The sequence below is a fragment of the Geotrypetes seraphini genome, chromosome 12 (assembly GCF_902459505.1).
Source record: "Geotrypetes seraphini chromosome 12, aGeoSer1.1, whole genome shotgun sequence".
Classification (NCBI taxonomy): domain Eukaryota; kingdom Metazoa; phylum Chordata; class Amphibia; order Gymnophiona; family Dermophiidae; genus Geotrypetes; species Geotrypetes seraphini.
The window spans coordinates 82,453,186-82,467,775 of record NC_047095.1 but is presented as its reverse complement, the minus strand read 5'-3'; the positions used below and the strand labels follow the sequence as shown (position 1 = coordinate 82,467,775).

The following is a 14,590-nucleotide window of genomic DNA, read 5'->3' as shown; positions in this document are numbered from 1 at the left end:
TCCTCTTTAATGTATAGTGCTACCCCTCCACCTAACCTGCCCTCTCTGTCCTGACGAAGTAGATTGTACCCCGGTCTGTACCCCGGTCTGTAGTTTGCTGTCTCCATCTTGGAGCCTTTCTTGTGGATTGGAATGACGTTAGCCATCTTCCAGTCCAACGGGACGTACCCGTACTAAGGGAGAGATTGAAGAGCGCGGTTCCGCCAAGACATCACACAACTCCCTGGGGTGTAGGTTGTCAGGCCCCATTGCCTTGATAACCTTAAGCTTTGACAGCTCGCAGTAGACACCGTTGGGTGTAAACTCGAAATTACTAAACAGGTCATCTGCGTCAACCCTTGTCTGTAGCTGAGGGCCGAGTCCTGGCGCCTCACGGGTGAAGACTGAGCAGAAGTATTCATTTAACAGTTGGGCTTTTTCCAAGTCCGCTTCTACATAGTCTCCGTCTGGTTTCCTAAGACGTACTATCCTGCCTGAGTTCTTATTTCTGTCACTGATATACCTGAAGAAGGATTTATCTCCTTTCTGGATGTTCTTCGCTAGAGACTCCTCCATGCGGAACTTGGCCTTCCTAACTGCTGTTTTGATGGCTTTTGACTTGGCCAGATAGACTTCCCTAGAGTCCTGTTTCCCTGATTGTTTGTAAGAGATGAATGCTTTTTTCTTCTCCTTGATGAGGTCCGAAATCTCCGCAGAGAACCACTGTGGCTTATTATTCCTTCGCCGTTTACTTACTGATTTAACATAGTGGTTTGTTGCTTCTTGTATGGTGGCTTTCAAAGTCTACTACATTTCTTCCACGTTATTGGTTTCTGCTTGGCTTTGTAGCGCCTGGTGAACGAAGTCTCCCATTTCTTTGAAATTTGTGTCCTTGAATTTAAGGACCTTGGTCAGTGTGGTAGATTTAGTGAAACCTTTCCTGAGATTGAACCATACCATGTTGTGGTCACTGGAGGCCAATGTGTCGCCCACCGAGACCTCTGTGACACTTTCTCCATTGGTAAGTATCAGGTCCAGTATTGCCTGATCCCTTGTTGGTTCCAACACCAGTTGTCTGAGTCTTGCTCCCTTCATAGAGTTTAATAGCCTCCTGCTGCTGCCGGAAGCAGAGGAAAGCGTGTCCCAATCCACATCAGGCATGTTGAAGTCACCTAACAATACTGTGTCCCCACGCAAGGTGATATTCTCTATATCTCCGATTAATTCCATATCTAGGTCATCCTGTTGTCTTGGGGGTCTGTATATTACGCCAAGATATAGGCATTTGTCCTTCCCTCTGGCCAAATTTATTGTTAGTTTTTCTTCTTTATGATGTAGAAATAGGTTAAAAGCATAAAAAAACATCTTGCTGTTCGAAACCCCAATATGCCAAAGTAAAATGGTATGTTTTACTATATAAAATTTGATCTTGTTAGGGGCATTTTCAAAACTCTAGAATGTCCAAAAAATGGCATAAATCAACAAAATGTTCAAGTGCCAATTTTTGATACCATCTTTCTTGATGTCTTGCAGGGCATCATAGTTGCTGTCCATCTAAGACTAATGTTTGAGGTGTTTTTTGGGCAGGCTTAGATTTGGATATCGTGTGGTAATAATCAAAACTTTCCCAAGATGTCCTGGATGTAGCTGTTTTGAGCTACACCTGTTCTCAAAACGTCTAAGTGCCAAAATAGTTCCCAAACTGACCAGATAACAACTGGAGGGATTAAGTTATGACCCCACCACACTCCCCCCCCAGTGGTCATTGACCCCCTCCCACCTCACAAAAATCTGAGTGAATCAGTACATACCTGTCTCTAGAACAGCAGCACCTGGTATGAGAAAGCCTAGTAGAGCATCCCATAGGTGTCTTAAGTAGCCTGGTGAGTGGGCTAGTGGATCATAGAGAGGAGGACACAGGCTCATAAGCCAGTCTAACCACTACATTTATAGTGGAAAGTGTGAACCCACCATAATCCTACTATACTGCCCTACATGTGCTGCCTGCAGCCATAAGGGCTATGGGGTGGTAGATAGGTGGGTATAGTAACATAATAGATGACGGCAGAGAAAGAGCTGAATGGTCCATCCTTCTTAGCTATTGCTGGGCCAGAACTTAAACCTCTGCCCGATACTGGCTTAGGTTCCATCGGACTATGCTTAGGTTCTATCTATGGAAGTCTCCATCAAAGCTCACTCCAGCCCATTTAAACCATCTCAGCCATTGAAGCCCTCCTCAGCCCATCCTCAACCAAACCATATACAGACATAGACTGTGCCCAGTTTTGCCCTTCATTTTTTCTGATTCTAGATCCTCTGTGTTCATCCCATGCTTTTTTGAAGTCTGTCACAATTTTCCTCTCCACCACCTCCCTCGGGAGTGCAGTCCAGGCATCCACTACTCTCTCCATAAAGAAGAATTTCTTTACATTGCTCTTGAGTCTACCACCCCTCAACCTCAAATTGTGTCCTCTGGTTTTACCATTTTCCTTTCTCTGGAAAATATTTTATTCTACATTAATACCTTTTAAGTATTTGAATGTCTGAATCATATCTCCCTTGGCCCTCCTTTCCTCTAGGATGTACATATTCAGGGCTTCCAGTCTCTTTTCATATGTCTTTTGGCGCAAACCTTCTACCATTTTCATCGCCCTCCTCTGGACCGCTTCAAGTCTTCTTATGTCCTTTGCCAGATATGGTCCCCAAAACTTAACACAATATTCCAAGTAGGACCTCAGCAATGACCTGTACAGGGGCATCAACACCTCCCGAATATAAATGATAATTAACATTTTCTGTGCATTCAGTGTGCTTTGTGTTTTTTTTATTTTGTTGTTACCATTATGTATTAATAAGATTATATTGTGTATATATGAAAAATGGATGAAAGAAATTGCGTTAGTTAGTACTATTATTATGGGGTGGTGTCAGGGTGGAGCTTGGGCGGGGGTATGCGATTGGTATTTGTTAGGCTTAGGGGGTACTTGGCTTGAAGAATTTGAGAAACACTGATCTAAGACAGCCAAAAAATTGTTTCTATACTGCTCACTCATCAATTTTTATAGAAGATTAGATATCTAAAGTTTTTCTGTTATATCTACAAAAGAACACAGGCTTAAATTTGCAAAACATGGGTTATCCCAGGACAAGCAGGCAGGTATTCTCACTAGTGGGTGATGTCATCCGACAGAGCCCCGATACGGACATCTTGCAAGCATGTCTTGCTTGAAGAAACTCAGAAGTTTCGAGATGCCCGCACCGCGCATGAGCCAGTGCCTTCCCGCCCGATGGTCCGGGCGTGTCTCCTCAGTTCTTTTTCTTCCGCGGAGCTGAGAAGTCTATCTTCGATTTGCGCCCATTGAATCTTTTCATTTTGCCTTCTATTTTGCCGCGGGTTGAGTTCTTTTGGCTCTCCTGTGCATTTATTTCTTTCTTTGATTTCTTTAAAAAAAAAAAAAAAAAAAATTTTCCTTCCGATACCGGGTCGGCCGCGTGGCTGGGGCCCCGCGTCTTCGACCTTGCGGCGGAGCTTTCCGGCCTATGTCACGGCCGATTACCGGTTTTAAAAAGTGTAGCAAGTGCCAGCGCGCGATTTCACTCACGGACCCTCATCGACGCTGCTTACAGTGTCTGGGACCGGATCACTTCCCGAAATCGTGCCGGCCTTGCTCCACTTTGACGGCGAGAGCGTTTAAGCGCCGCTGTCTGCTGTGGGAGTCCATGTTCAAGATGGAAGCTTCATCGGATCCTGCAGCTTCGACATCGACATCGACGGGTGCTTCGACTCCTTCCGCGAAGCCTTCTGCCTCCCCAGCTGCTTCGGGCCTCCTGAAACCGGCATCGTTCACACCGGTTTCGGCCCCGGCTTCGGCGCCGGAGCCTTCCTCCGTCTCCTCGGAGCAGGTATCGACCCCGACAATTCCACCGGTGGTGCTCAAGGTGCCGAAGACTGGCAAGCACGCAGCACCGAAGGAGCGCGGAGACCGTGCGGAAGGGCCCCCTTTTGGTGCGGGTCCCTCCATATCGGCTTCGTTGCGGTCCCTTCTGGAGGCTCAGTTCGTGGAGCTCATGCAGACCATGGGGCCTCGGCTGATTGCCACCATCCAGGGTGACCTTCCAGCTTCGGCTTCGAGGGGCGGACCGCCCCCTCCTCCTCCTCCTCGCCGCACGACCTCGTTGCTCGGCGAGGAGGAGCGGCGAGCGGTGTCCGGGTCCTCGAGGAGGTCCTCCGTTAGCGCTGTACCTCCTTTGGAACCGATTCCCTCGAGGAGGGCCTCCCTTAGTGATATGCCTCCCTTGGAGCCCATCCCCTCGAGGAAAGCCACGTTTAGTGACCTGCCTCCCTTGGAACCGATTACTCCGCCCCATGACTCAGTGTGGCGTCCACCTTCGGGGCCACCCAGTCCTGGGCATAGCAGGAAGCAGGACAAGTTCTTCCGAATCCCCTATCAAACCTGGGCGTCGTCGGGGGAGGCGCCGACTCTTCCGCCTCTGCGATCGACGGCATCGAGTCCAATCTGCTCCTTGGAGGCGTCTGAACCAGTTTCTCATAGAAGGGCTCAATCCCCTTCCAGGCATCGGGAGGGGCATCGATCCAGACTTCCAGGCATCGGGAGGGGCATCGATCCAGACATTCTTCGAAGCATTCCTCTCGGCACTCGACCGTCTCGCCTCAGAAGAAATTGCCTCGGTTGGGGTATGCTGCTTCGACTGGGTCTCCTCCTCCGGGCCCGGAGTTCGAGGACCCTGAGGTTTTCTACTCGTCCTGTTGCTCGCAGGCCTCTCTGGAGCCTGAAGCCTCTTCTTCTTCTAGTCTGTCTCGCAGACCGTCGACGGCGGACCAACTGTCCTTTTCATCGTTCTTCAGGCAGATGGCAGATGACATGGACATTACTCTCGATGCTGGGTCTCGATATTCCAAGGAGTACCTCGATACCATGCACTTGCCTCATCCTCCGGCAGAGTCCTTGCGGCTTCCCCTGCACAAGCTCCTCGACCAGACCTTCATGCGATGCTTCGAGTCTCCTTACTCTATCCCTGCGGTCCCTGGCAAATTGGATGTGCGGTACCGCACGGTGCATCATAAAGGCTTCGAGGGTCCTCAGCTTTCTCACCAGTCCCTCCTGGTCGAATCCTCGCTCAAGCGGTCTCATCCTGGCCAGGTCTATGCTTCATTGCCTCCGGGCTGCGAGGGCAGAACCATGGATAAGTTTGGTCGACGCATCTATCAGAATTCGATGATGGCGTCTCGAGTCCTGAATTACAATTTCCACTTTTCAGCCTACTTGGAATTTTTTCTACCTGTGCTTCGGAAGTTCACACCATACATCGAGTCCCAGGCTAGGTTTGAGTTTGAGGAAGTGGTTGCTTCGCTGTCCCAACTTCAGCTTCAGTTAATGCAATCTGCCTATGATGCGTTCAAGCTCTCAGCCCGAGCGGCGGCCTGCTCGGTGGCGATGCGCCGGTTGGCCTGGTTGCGGACCATTGATATGGACCCGAATCTTCAGGACCGCCTGGCGAACATCCCGTGTGCTGGGGCGGATCTTTTTGACGAATCCATCGAGACTGTCACGAAGAAGTTGTCTGACCACGAAAAGTCCTTCCAATCTATCCTTCGGCCGAAGCCTAAGCCTCAGCAGTCTCGACCTTCTCATCCGCCGTTGATTTATCAGAGGCGTTATCAGCCGAGGCAAACTCCACCTGCGAGGCAACCGGCGAAGCGTCAGCCTCCCCAGAAGGGTCAGCCTAAGTCTCAGTCGCCTGCTGTCCCTAAGACCACTCAGCCTTTTTGACTGTCTCGTCGAGGGCATAACCAGCCACGTTCAGCCTCCCCCTGTTTTTCCCATCGGAGGGCGCCTCCATCATTTTTATCATCACTGGGAGGCCATAACAACCGACCTCTGGGTCCTTACTATCATCAAGGAAGGATACTCTCTTCATTTCCATCGGGTCCCTCCGGACCACCCTCCAAGAGAGTATCCTTCCAACTTGACTCAGACCGCCATTCTTCTTCAGGAAGCTCAGGCTTTGCTCCGGCTTCGTGCCGTGGAGCCGGTTCCGACGGACCAACTGAACCAGGGGTTTTACTCCCGGTACTTTTTTGTTCCGAAGAAGACGGGCGACCTGCGACCCATTTTGGACCTCAGGGTCCTCAATAAATTCCTAGTCAAAGAGAGGTTTCGCATGCTGACACTTGCTTCTCTCTACCCCCTCCTCGAGCAGAACGACTTGTTATGCTCTCTGGATCTCAAGGAGGCCTACACTCATATTCCCATTCATCCGGCCTCTCGCAAGTTCCTCAGATTTCGGGTGGGACATCTCCATCTGCAGTATCGAGTGCTTCCATTCGGCCTGTCTTCGTCCCCCAGAGTCTTCACCAAATGTCTGGTGGTGGTGGCTGCGGCCCTCCGGAACCAAGGTCTTCAGGTATTCCCCTACCTCGACGACTGGCTGATCAAGGCTCCCTCGGCCTCGGGGGTCCTCTCAGCGACCCTGTCAACGATTCTGTTCCTGCAGAGTTTGGGATTCGAGATCAACTTTCCCAAGTCTCATCTACAGCCGACCCAGTCTCTTCCCTTCATCGGGGCTGTCCTGGATACCGTACGTCTCAAAGCATTCCTTCCTTCTCAGCGCATGGATGCTCTTCTTCATCTCTGCCAGTCTGTGTCTTCTCGCCAGACCATCTCAGCGAGACACATGATGGTCTTCCTGGGCCACATGGCCTCTACAGTTCATGTGACGCCGTTTGCCAGACTCCACCTCAGAATTCCTCAGTGGACCCTGGCATCTCAGAGGACTCAGGTGTCGGATCCGTTGACTCGACACATCACAGTCACTCCTGCTCTTCGGCAGTCTCTGCTCTGGTGGATGACCTCTTCAAATCTATCCAGAGGTTTGCTGTTTCATTCTCCTCCCCACCAGAAGGTTCTCACAACCGATTCCTCGACCTATGCCTGGGGAGCGCATCTGGATGGGCTTCGCACTCAGGGATTCTGGACCTGTGCGGACCGACTCCATCAGATCAATCTTCTGGAGCTCAGAGCCATCTTCAATGCTCTTCAAGCTTTTCAACATCTGCTTCACGACATGGTGGTCCTCATTCGCACCGACAATCAGGTCGCCATGTATTATGTCAACAAGCAGGGGGGCACGGGCTCGGCCTCCCTCTGCCAGGAAGCTCTCAGAGTCTGGGATTGGGCGGTTCGCCACAACACCTTCCTCAAAGCTGTCTACATTCAGGGGAGGGACAATGTCTTGGCGGACAAACTGAGTCGTCTTCTCCAGCCTCACGAATGGACACTCCACTCGAAGCCCCTTCATCAGATCTTTGCTCAGTGGGGAACGCCTCAGATAGACCTCTTTGCGGCTCCCCACAATTTCAAGCTGCCTCAGTTTTGCTCCAGGATCTACGCTCCTCATCGCCTCGAGGCAGATGCTTTTCTGCTGGATTGGGGGAATCGCTTTCTGTATGCGTTTCCGCCATTCCCTCTCATTCAAAAGACTCTAGTCAAACTGAAGTCCGACCATGCCACCATGATTCTGATAGCTTCTCGGTGGCCCAGGCAACCTTGGTTCTCCCTTCTACTTCAACTTAGCAGCAGGGAACTGTATCTACTTCCAGTGTTTCCTTCACTGCTTACTCAGCATCAGGGGTCTCTGCTTCATCCCAACCTGCAGTCTCTCCACCTGACAGCTTGGTTCCTCTCAACGTAACTCCGCACCAGTTTTCCCAGGCGGTGAGGGATGTCTTGGAGGCTTCCAGGAAGCCTGCTACTCGTCAATGCTACTCCCAAAAATGGACTAGATTTTCTTCATGGTGTATTTCCAATTCTAAGGAGCCTCAGCGAGCCTCCCTATCCTCTGTTTTGGACTATCTTTTACATCTGTCTCAGTCTGGTCTCAAGTCGACATCTATACGAGTCCACCTGAGTGCTATTGCGGCTTTCCATCAGCCTCTACAAGGGAAACCTCTCTCTTCTCATCCTGTGGTTTCCAGATTTATGAAAGGACTTTTTCATGTCAATCCTCCTCTCAAACCGCCTCCAGTGGTTTGGGATCTAAATGTTGTCCTTTCTCAGCTTATGAAACCTCCTTTTGAGCCTCTGAGCAAAGCTCCACTAAAGTTTCTCACTTGGAAAGTGGTTTTTCTGGTGGCCCTCACATCTGCTCGCAGGGTCAGTGAGCTTCAGGCCTTGGTGGCGGACCCACCTTTCACAGTATTCCATCATGACAAGGTGGTCCTCCGCACTCACCCGAAATTCCTGCCTAAAGTGGTCTCTGAATTTCACCTCAACCAATCCATTGTGCTTCCAGTGTTCTTTCCAAAGCCTCATTCTCATCCTGGAGAATCAGCTCTTCACACTCTGGACTGTAAACGTGCTTTGGCTTTCTACTTGGATCGCACCAAACCACACAGAACTGCTCCTCAACTTTTTGTCTCCTTTGATCCAAACAAGTTGGGACGACCTGTATCGAAGCGCACCATCTCCAACTGGATGGTGGCTTGTATCTCTTTCTGCTATGCCCAGGCTGGATTACCCCTTCCCTGTAAGGTCACAGCACATAGGGTCAGAGCAATGGCAGCCTCTGTAGCCTTCCTCAGATCGACACCGATTGAGGAGATTTGTAGGGCTGCCACTTGGTCCTCGGTTCATACGTTCACCTCTCATTATTGTCTGGATACTTTCTCCAGACGGGATGGGCAGTTTGGCCAAACTGTGTTACAAAATTTGTTCTCCTAAGATGCCAACTCTCCCTCCATCCCATTGAGGTTAGCTTGGAGGTCACCCACTAGTGAGAATACCTGCCTGCTTGTCCTGGGATAAAGCAATGTTACTTACCGTAACAGTTGTTATCCAGGGACAGCAGGCAGCTATTCTCACGTCCCACCCACCTCCCTTGGGTTGGCTTCTCTGCTAGCTACCTGAACTGAGGAGACACGCCCGGACCATCAGGCGGGAAGGCACTGGCGCATGCGCGGTGCGGGCATCTCGAAACTTCTGAGTTTCTTCAAGCAAGACATGCTTGCAAGATGTCCGTATCGGGGCTCTGTCGGATGACATCACCCACTAGTGAGAATAACTGCCTGCTGTCCCTGGATAACAACTGTTACGGTAAGTAACATTGCTATCTGAGTGATAAAGAATGTAATTTAGTGCATTTTAGAATGTGTAGTATTTAGCACTATGAATATTTTTTGATTACACTACATTCCTGGCATCTCTCTCAAGTGCAAGAGTATTGTTCTGTATGTTTTAATATCTTTAACAGATGGCATATAAAGGTTGGAACACATACATAAACATAAGATGAAATATTTATGTAAAACTAATTATGCTGTTGGGTTTTTTCCTTTTTTTTCTTCATTTAAATCACAGAGCATACGGTCCATTCTTTCCAAGAATATTGAGACGTAAAAAGGGAGATAGAGAGTTTGGGAAAGTTGTAACTCATATTGTAGCAAAAATGATGACACCAGACATGGTAAGATGGAGGCATCTTTTTTTTTTTTTTTTCAAATTATTTTATCGAGATCTTATATCATAATATAAAATATAATAGCAAACAAATATCTTATTAGAAAAACATGAAAAGTATAAAAAAAATTAACATGAATAAATGACCTTTGAGCAGTGGTAAAAGAAAAGGGTAAAGGGTCATGGAGTTGATACACTGCCTTTCTGCGGGTACAGTCAAAGCGGTTTACATGTACTACAGTATATGCAAGTACTTTTTTCTGTCCCTAGTGGGTTCTCAATCTAAGTAATGTGCCTGGGGCAACAGAGAGTGACTTGTCCAGGGTCACAAGGAGCTGCAGTGGGAATGAAACCCAGTTTCCCATGTTCTCGGCCCACTGCACTAAATGTAAGTAAAATAATTAATCAGATATGTTATTATAAAGATGTTTATCATGCTTTTGCTATTTTTGATTGTGCTTGCAGGTGGGAGGAAGTTTGCTAACAATAATGCTTTCATATTTCCTGTACATCAATAACCACCATGTGTAAACATTAATGGCCTCTTTTACAAAGCTGCGCTAGCGGCTGCTCTGCGCTAACGGCCCGGAAGCCCATAGAGAATTAAATGGCTTCGGGGCTGTTTCTGCACTGCAGCCGCTAGCGCGGCTTTGTGAAAGAGGCTGTAAATTAGAATTATCGTTCCAGTGATTGATTACTAATTTTAGTGGAACTGAAATCATAAAATTTAATAGGGATTTATCTTCATCTGTTGAGAGGATGAGTTAAAGAAAATACTTTCTAAATCAGGGGTAGGGAACTCCGGTCCTCGAGAGCCGTATTCCAGTCGGGTTTTCAGGATTTCCCCAATGAATATGCAATAGATCTATTTGCATGCACTGCTTTCAATGCATATTCATTGGGGAAATCCTGAAAACCCAACTGGAATACGGCTCTCGAGGACCAGATTTCCCTACCCCTGCCCTAAATGATAGTTTAATAGATACAGAATGGTAAATTTGAAAAATAGGTTTATTAAATTTTATTTCCAGTGCAAAAGGAACTTGAGATTTGACTTGTTCACCTCTACCTACAAGGTTTTACAGAGGGAATCAGCTAGAGCTTTTCAATTCCACTTCCTTGGGTCAGTGAGCAGTCCCTATCTCCTCAGTTGAGGTGGTGTCTTGTGCTCTGCAATTGATCTATTATTTTCGGGTTTTAATTCAAAGTGCGAGGCTTCATGGTGCCCCAGAGGTTATCAGGATTTTTGGGATGGCTCTGCCTGGGAGAAGTTGCAGCCTATAGTTCAGAGGTAGGGGCAATTCTTTTGCAGGGCACCGTCCTAGCTGACCTGTAGTAACACTTAAGATAGCTCTGGTGCATTCCCCTGATTTATAAAGCACTTGAATACAGACTGAGTGGCCCTGTATTGGTCCAGAGGGCTATAGCGGGTACCGGTTGCACCACCCCACCCTGAAGATGCATGAGGAGCTTGCGGGATTGAGGATTTCAGGCTCTCAGAGCTTATCTGAAAGGCAGCTTAAAGAGTCAAGCTTCTGGAGGATCTTATCTGCTTGTTTGAGAGGAGAATCTTCTCTTTTGAGCTGATGCAGGCACAGCACTAGTTAGTAGTGCTGCCTGATTCAGAGAAAAATATTTCGATTTGATTCGATTCACCCTGTTGAATCGATTTTTCGATTCGATTCACTGTTAATGACACGGCTTTTTTAAGTTTAAACATTTTATTTAACCAAGGCAATATCATGTCAAAAATAGGAACATTCAAACTATAACATAGCTGTAAAATTAGTTAGAAACATAGATTCACTGCTTCCCCAAAGCAAATCATCCCCAAAGTTTCCCCAGCCCCCCTGCCTGATTCTGTTTTTCCAGGCCCCCCACCATTCTCAGCTTCCATCCCTAGCCCCCCTGCCGATTTCAGCTTCCATCCCCAGCCCCCAAGACTCACCAGCCCCCCTGCCGATTTCAGCTTCCACCCCAGACCCCCTGCCAATTTCAGCTTCCATCCCCAGCCCCCAAGACTCACCAGCCCCCCTGCCGATTTCAGCTTCCATCCCCAGCCCCCAAGACTCACCAGCCCCCCTGCCGATTTCAGCTTCCACCTCCAGACCCCCTGCCGATTTCATCTTCCATCCCCAGCCCCCAAGACTCAGCCCCCCTGCCGATGTATTTACTTACTGCCTGGACTGGATATTAAATTGCGGGGAAGAGAGGAGAAATGTGGGGAAAGAGCCAGCCAAATCTAGTATTTGTTGCTGCCGAGTGCCGAGGTCTGCTGCACGAGGTCCGCTCGCTTGCTGCTTGACTCTCCCACCACTCCTTTCGTTTCTTCCAATGTCACTTCCGGTTTTGCAAAACCGGAAGTTACATTAGATGGGAAAAGTCTGGCGGCTGGCAGCATGAAATAGCCCGAAGTTCCCCGAACTCGTCTTGCGGCTGAATCGGTGAGTCTGTTTTTTATAAAAAAACAAACAAACAAACCGAATCGAATCGATTCACCTGATTTGAATCGGTGAACCGATTCGAATCGTGAATTGGGCAGCACTACCAGTTAGTTCTTTGAGTACACTCTATTATCCAGGGACAAGTAGGCAGCATATTCTCACATGTGGGTGACATCATCCACAGAGCCCCATACAGACAGTGTAAAACTATACTGTCACTTATACTTCAAAAGTCTTGAGACTGGCCATACCGTGCATATGCCGGTGCCTTCCTGCCCGAAGTTGGCTCACAGGTCCAGCAGTTCTCAGTTTTCTGCAGAGCTCAAAAGTGTGTCTAACTATCCCTTTTTTGTGCCTTCCTGACTCATTTCTTCAGTATTTCATTTTTCTTAATTTTCTTTTCTTTTAATTTTTTCAATTTTGGGGTTTTGGGTCTTCAGGCCCCATGGAGCCTATTTTTAGTCTGGAAGCATTGATTGTTTTTCAGCATACAATCTACTTAACTTCCCTGGAACAATCAAGTCCTTCAACTTCATATCAGCGGTTTTTCACTCGATATCCAAGCTTGGGCACTGATCTGCACAAATGGTGCCTCCAGTGTCTGGGACCTGACCATTGGGTAGAATCTTGTAAGCACTGCTTCCAGCTACAAAAAAGATCCTTGAAGGTTAGATGACTCCAGCATGAAAAACTTTTTGGTTCATCATCACGAGCATCAAGGATGTCTGCCGTCTCTGATTCTGAAGCTCAGAGACCAACATCGGTGTCAAAACTGGCACACTGGTATTGACGCCTCGCTCAATGTCAGCTTCATCACCTCTGCCTCCATCTGGGTTGTCTTCTAAAAAAGACTAAGAAGCACAAGCATGTTTCCCCAACCAGGAGGGCTTTGGAGTCTTCTCAGACATCAACTGCATCGACATCCAGAGATCCTCTCTTCCCTGCAAGTGATGTTACTGCAGAGGCGTGCCTCGTCACTGAGGTCACCAACACCTAAACACCCCATGATACCTACTGTACAGGTCTATCATGGTACCGGTGATGTCCATCTAGGAACAGATCAGGGAACTAGTGCAAACACAAGCAGCTCATGCCAATACTGTGATACCATTGGTAAAAGCCCAGCCTGAGCATCGCTCTTGAAGGGCTATGAGGACTAGGTCACACACTCCCCATCGACACCGGTTGAGAACCAGTATATTCAGATGTTGGAGCTCTTCCTCCCATTTGACATTGAACTGGCCTTGATGACGACTCAGGAGTACTTCCAGGCACTCACATCATTGTCGCAGCAGACATTCTTCTTCTCACCAATGAATGAATGTCCAGGCATCATCCATCAAGGCAGTCTTCCTCACCACCCCAGGCATCAGACAGTATGACTCAGATTTATCTCATCATACTTACTTGGCAGAGGAATCATGTAGTTATCCTCTGATCCATCTCCACCATCACCTTGTAGGAGATCACTTTCAGAGAGTCTCTCTTTCACATGTTTCATCTGTCAAATAGGTCAGGCTCTTCCAGTGAAGATGAGAGTCAATCTGACCTAGGGCTGAGCTCTTTGAGGCTTTAGATTTTGGTCAGATTTCCAAAGATTGTCTGAAACTGCCTTTTCACAATCTCATGAAGGACACTACTATATGTTTAAAAATTGGGAGGCTCCTCTCTTGGTCTCAGTGGCTCCCAGAAATCTGGATTCCTTTTATAGAGTACAGTGTTGTCCAGGATTTGATAAACCTCAATTACAACACCAGTCTCTCCTGGTAGAGTTTGCACTCAAGGAAGCTAGCACTTCCAGAGCTTATGCTAGCACTCCTCCAGGAAAGGAGAGGAGAACCTTGGACATGTCTTTTCCAAAATTCCATGCTGACTAGCCACATTCTCAGTTAAATTTTTTACATGATCTTCTACTACTACATGAAGTTATTAATCCAACAATTTGAACAATTTTTACCTGATTGCCAACTTCCAACAAATTACAAAAAATTTGTTGGAAACCAAGAAGTTTATGGCCCAATCGATGTTCAACGCTTTTGTTGTCATCTCTAAAGCATCAGCCCTTTTGATTGCCTTGAAAAGGCAAGCTTGGGTACGGGTCTCAGACTTCAATTAGAATGTACAGGACCAATTAGCCAACATACCATGCCGGGGAGATGAGTTGTTTGTTGAGAAGATCAAGGAGGCTACCCAAAAAATCACCAGACATGTGCCGAATATGTCTACCCTCTCTATTTCAAGAGTATCCAGATCGAGATAATTCTGTCCTAAATATCCCTCCTCATGTAAGGAAAGGAGATATATACCATTCTCCATTATGCCCAAGGCTCCTATACAGAAGAGATCTAGACTGGAAAAACCTCAAAATACCCAGCCTCAACCACACTAGAAATATCAGCAATCTTTTTGACCTGCGTCTAGAGAGTTTAGCCAATATCCTGCATTCTCTACTTCACACACTTCCAATTAGGGGTCATCACACACATTTCCACTAACATTGGGCCCTCATTACATCAGACAGTTGAGTCCTGCAGATTTGTGAGATAGGGCTACGATCTTCATCTGCAATGCATTCTCTCAAACCATCCTCCAAAAGTCTTATTTCAGTTCCCAACAGATCACCCTACTTGATCGAGAGCTCTTGGCCCTTCTGCAGCTCAATGCTATCAAACCAGTATCTCTCCAGGGTTC

At 47.7% G+C, this 14,590-nt stretch overlaps 1 protein-coding gene across 3 annotated transcripts in view; it reads left to right on the top strand.

The window, feature by feature from the left end:
- SHCBP1L (SHC binding and spindle associated 1 like) overlaps positions 1 to 14,590 on the top strand; it is a 325,723-nt gene that overhangs the window by 167,695 nt on the left and 143,438 nt on the right. For all 3 annotated transcript variants that reach the window (XM_033915417.1, XM_033915416.1, XM_033915415.1), the window contains exon 6: positions 9,357 to 9,462. In XM_033915417.1, coding sequence (XP_033771308.1) covers positions 9,357 to 9,462 — 106 coding nt within the window. The remainder of the gene's footprint in view (positions 1 to 9,356; positions 9,463 to 14,590) is intronic.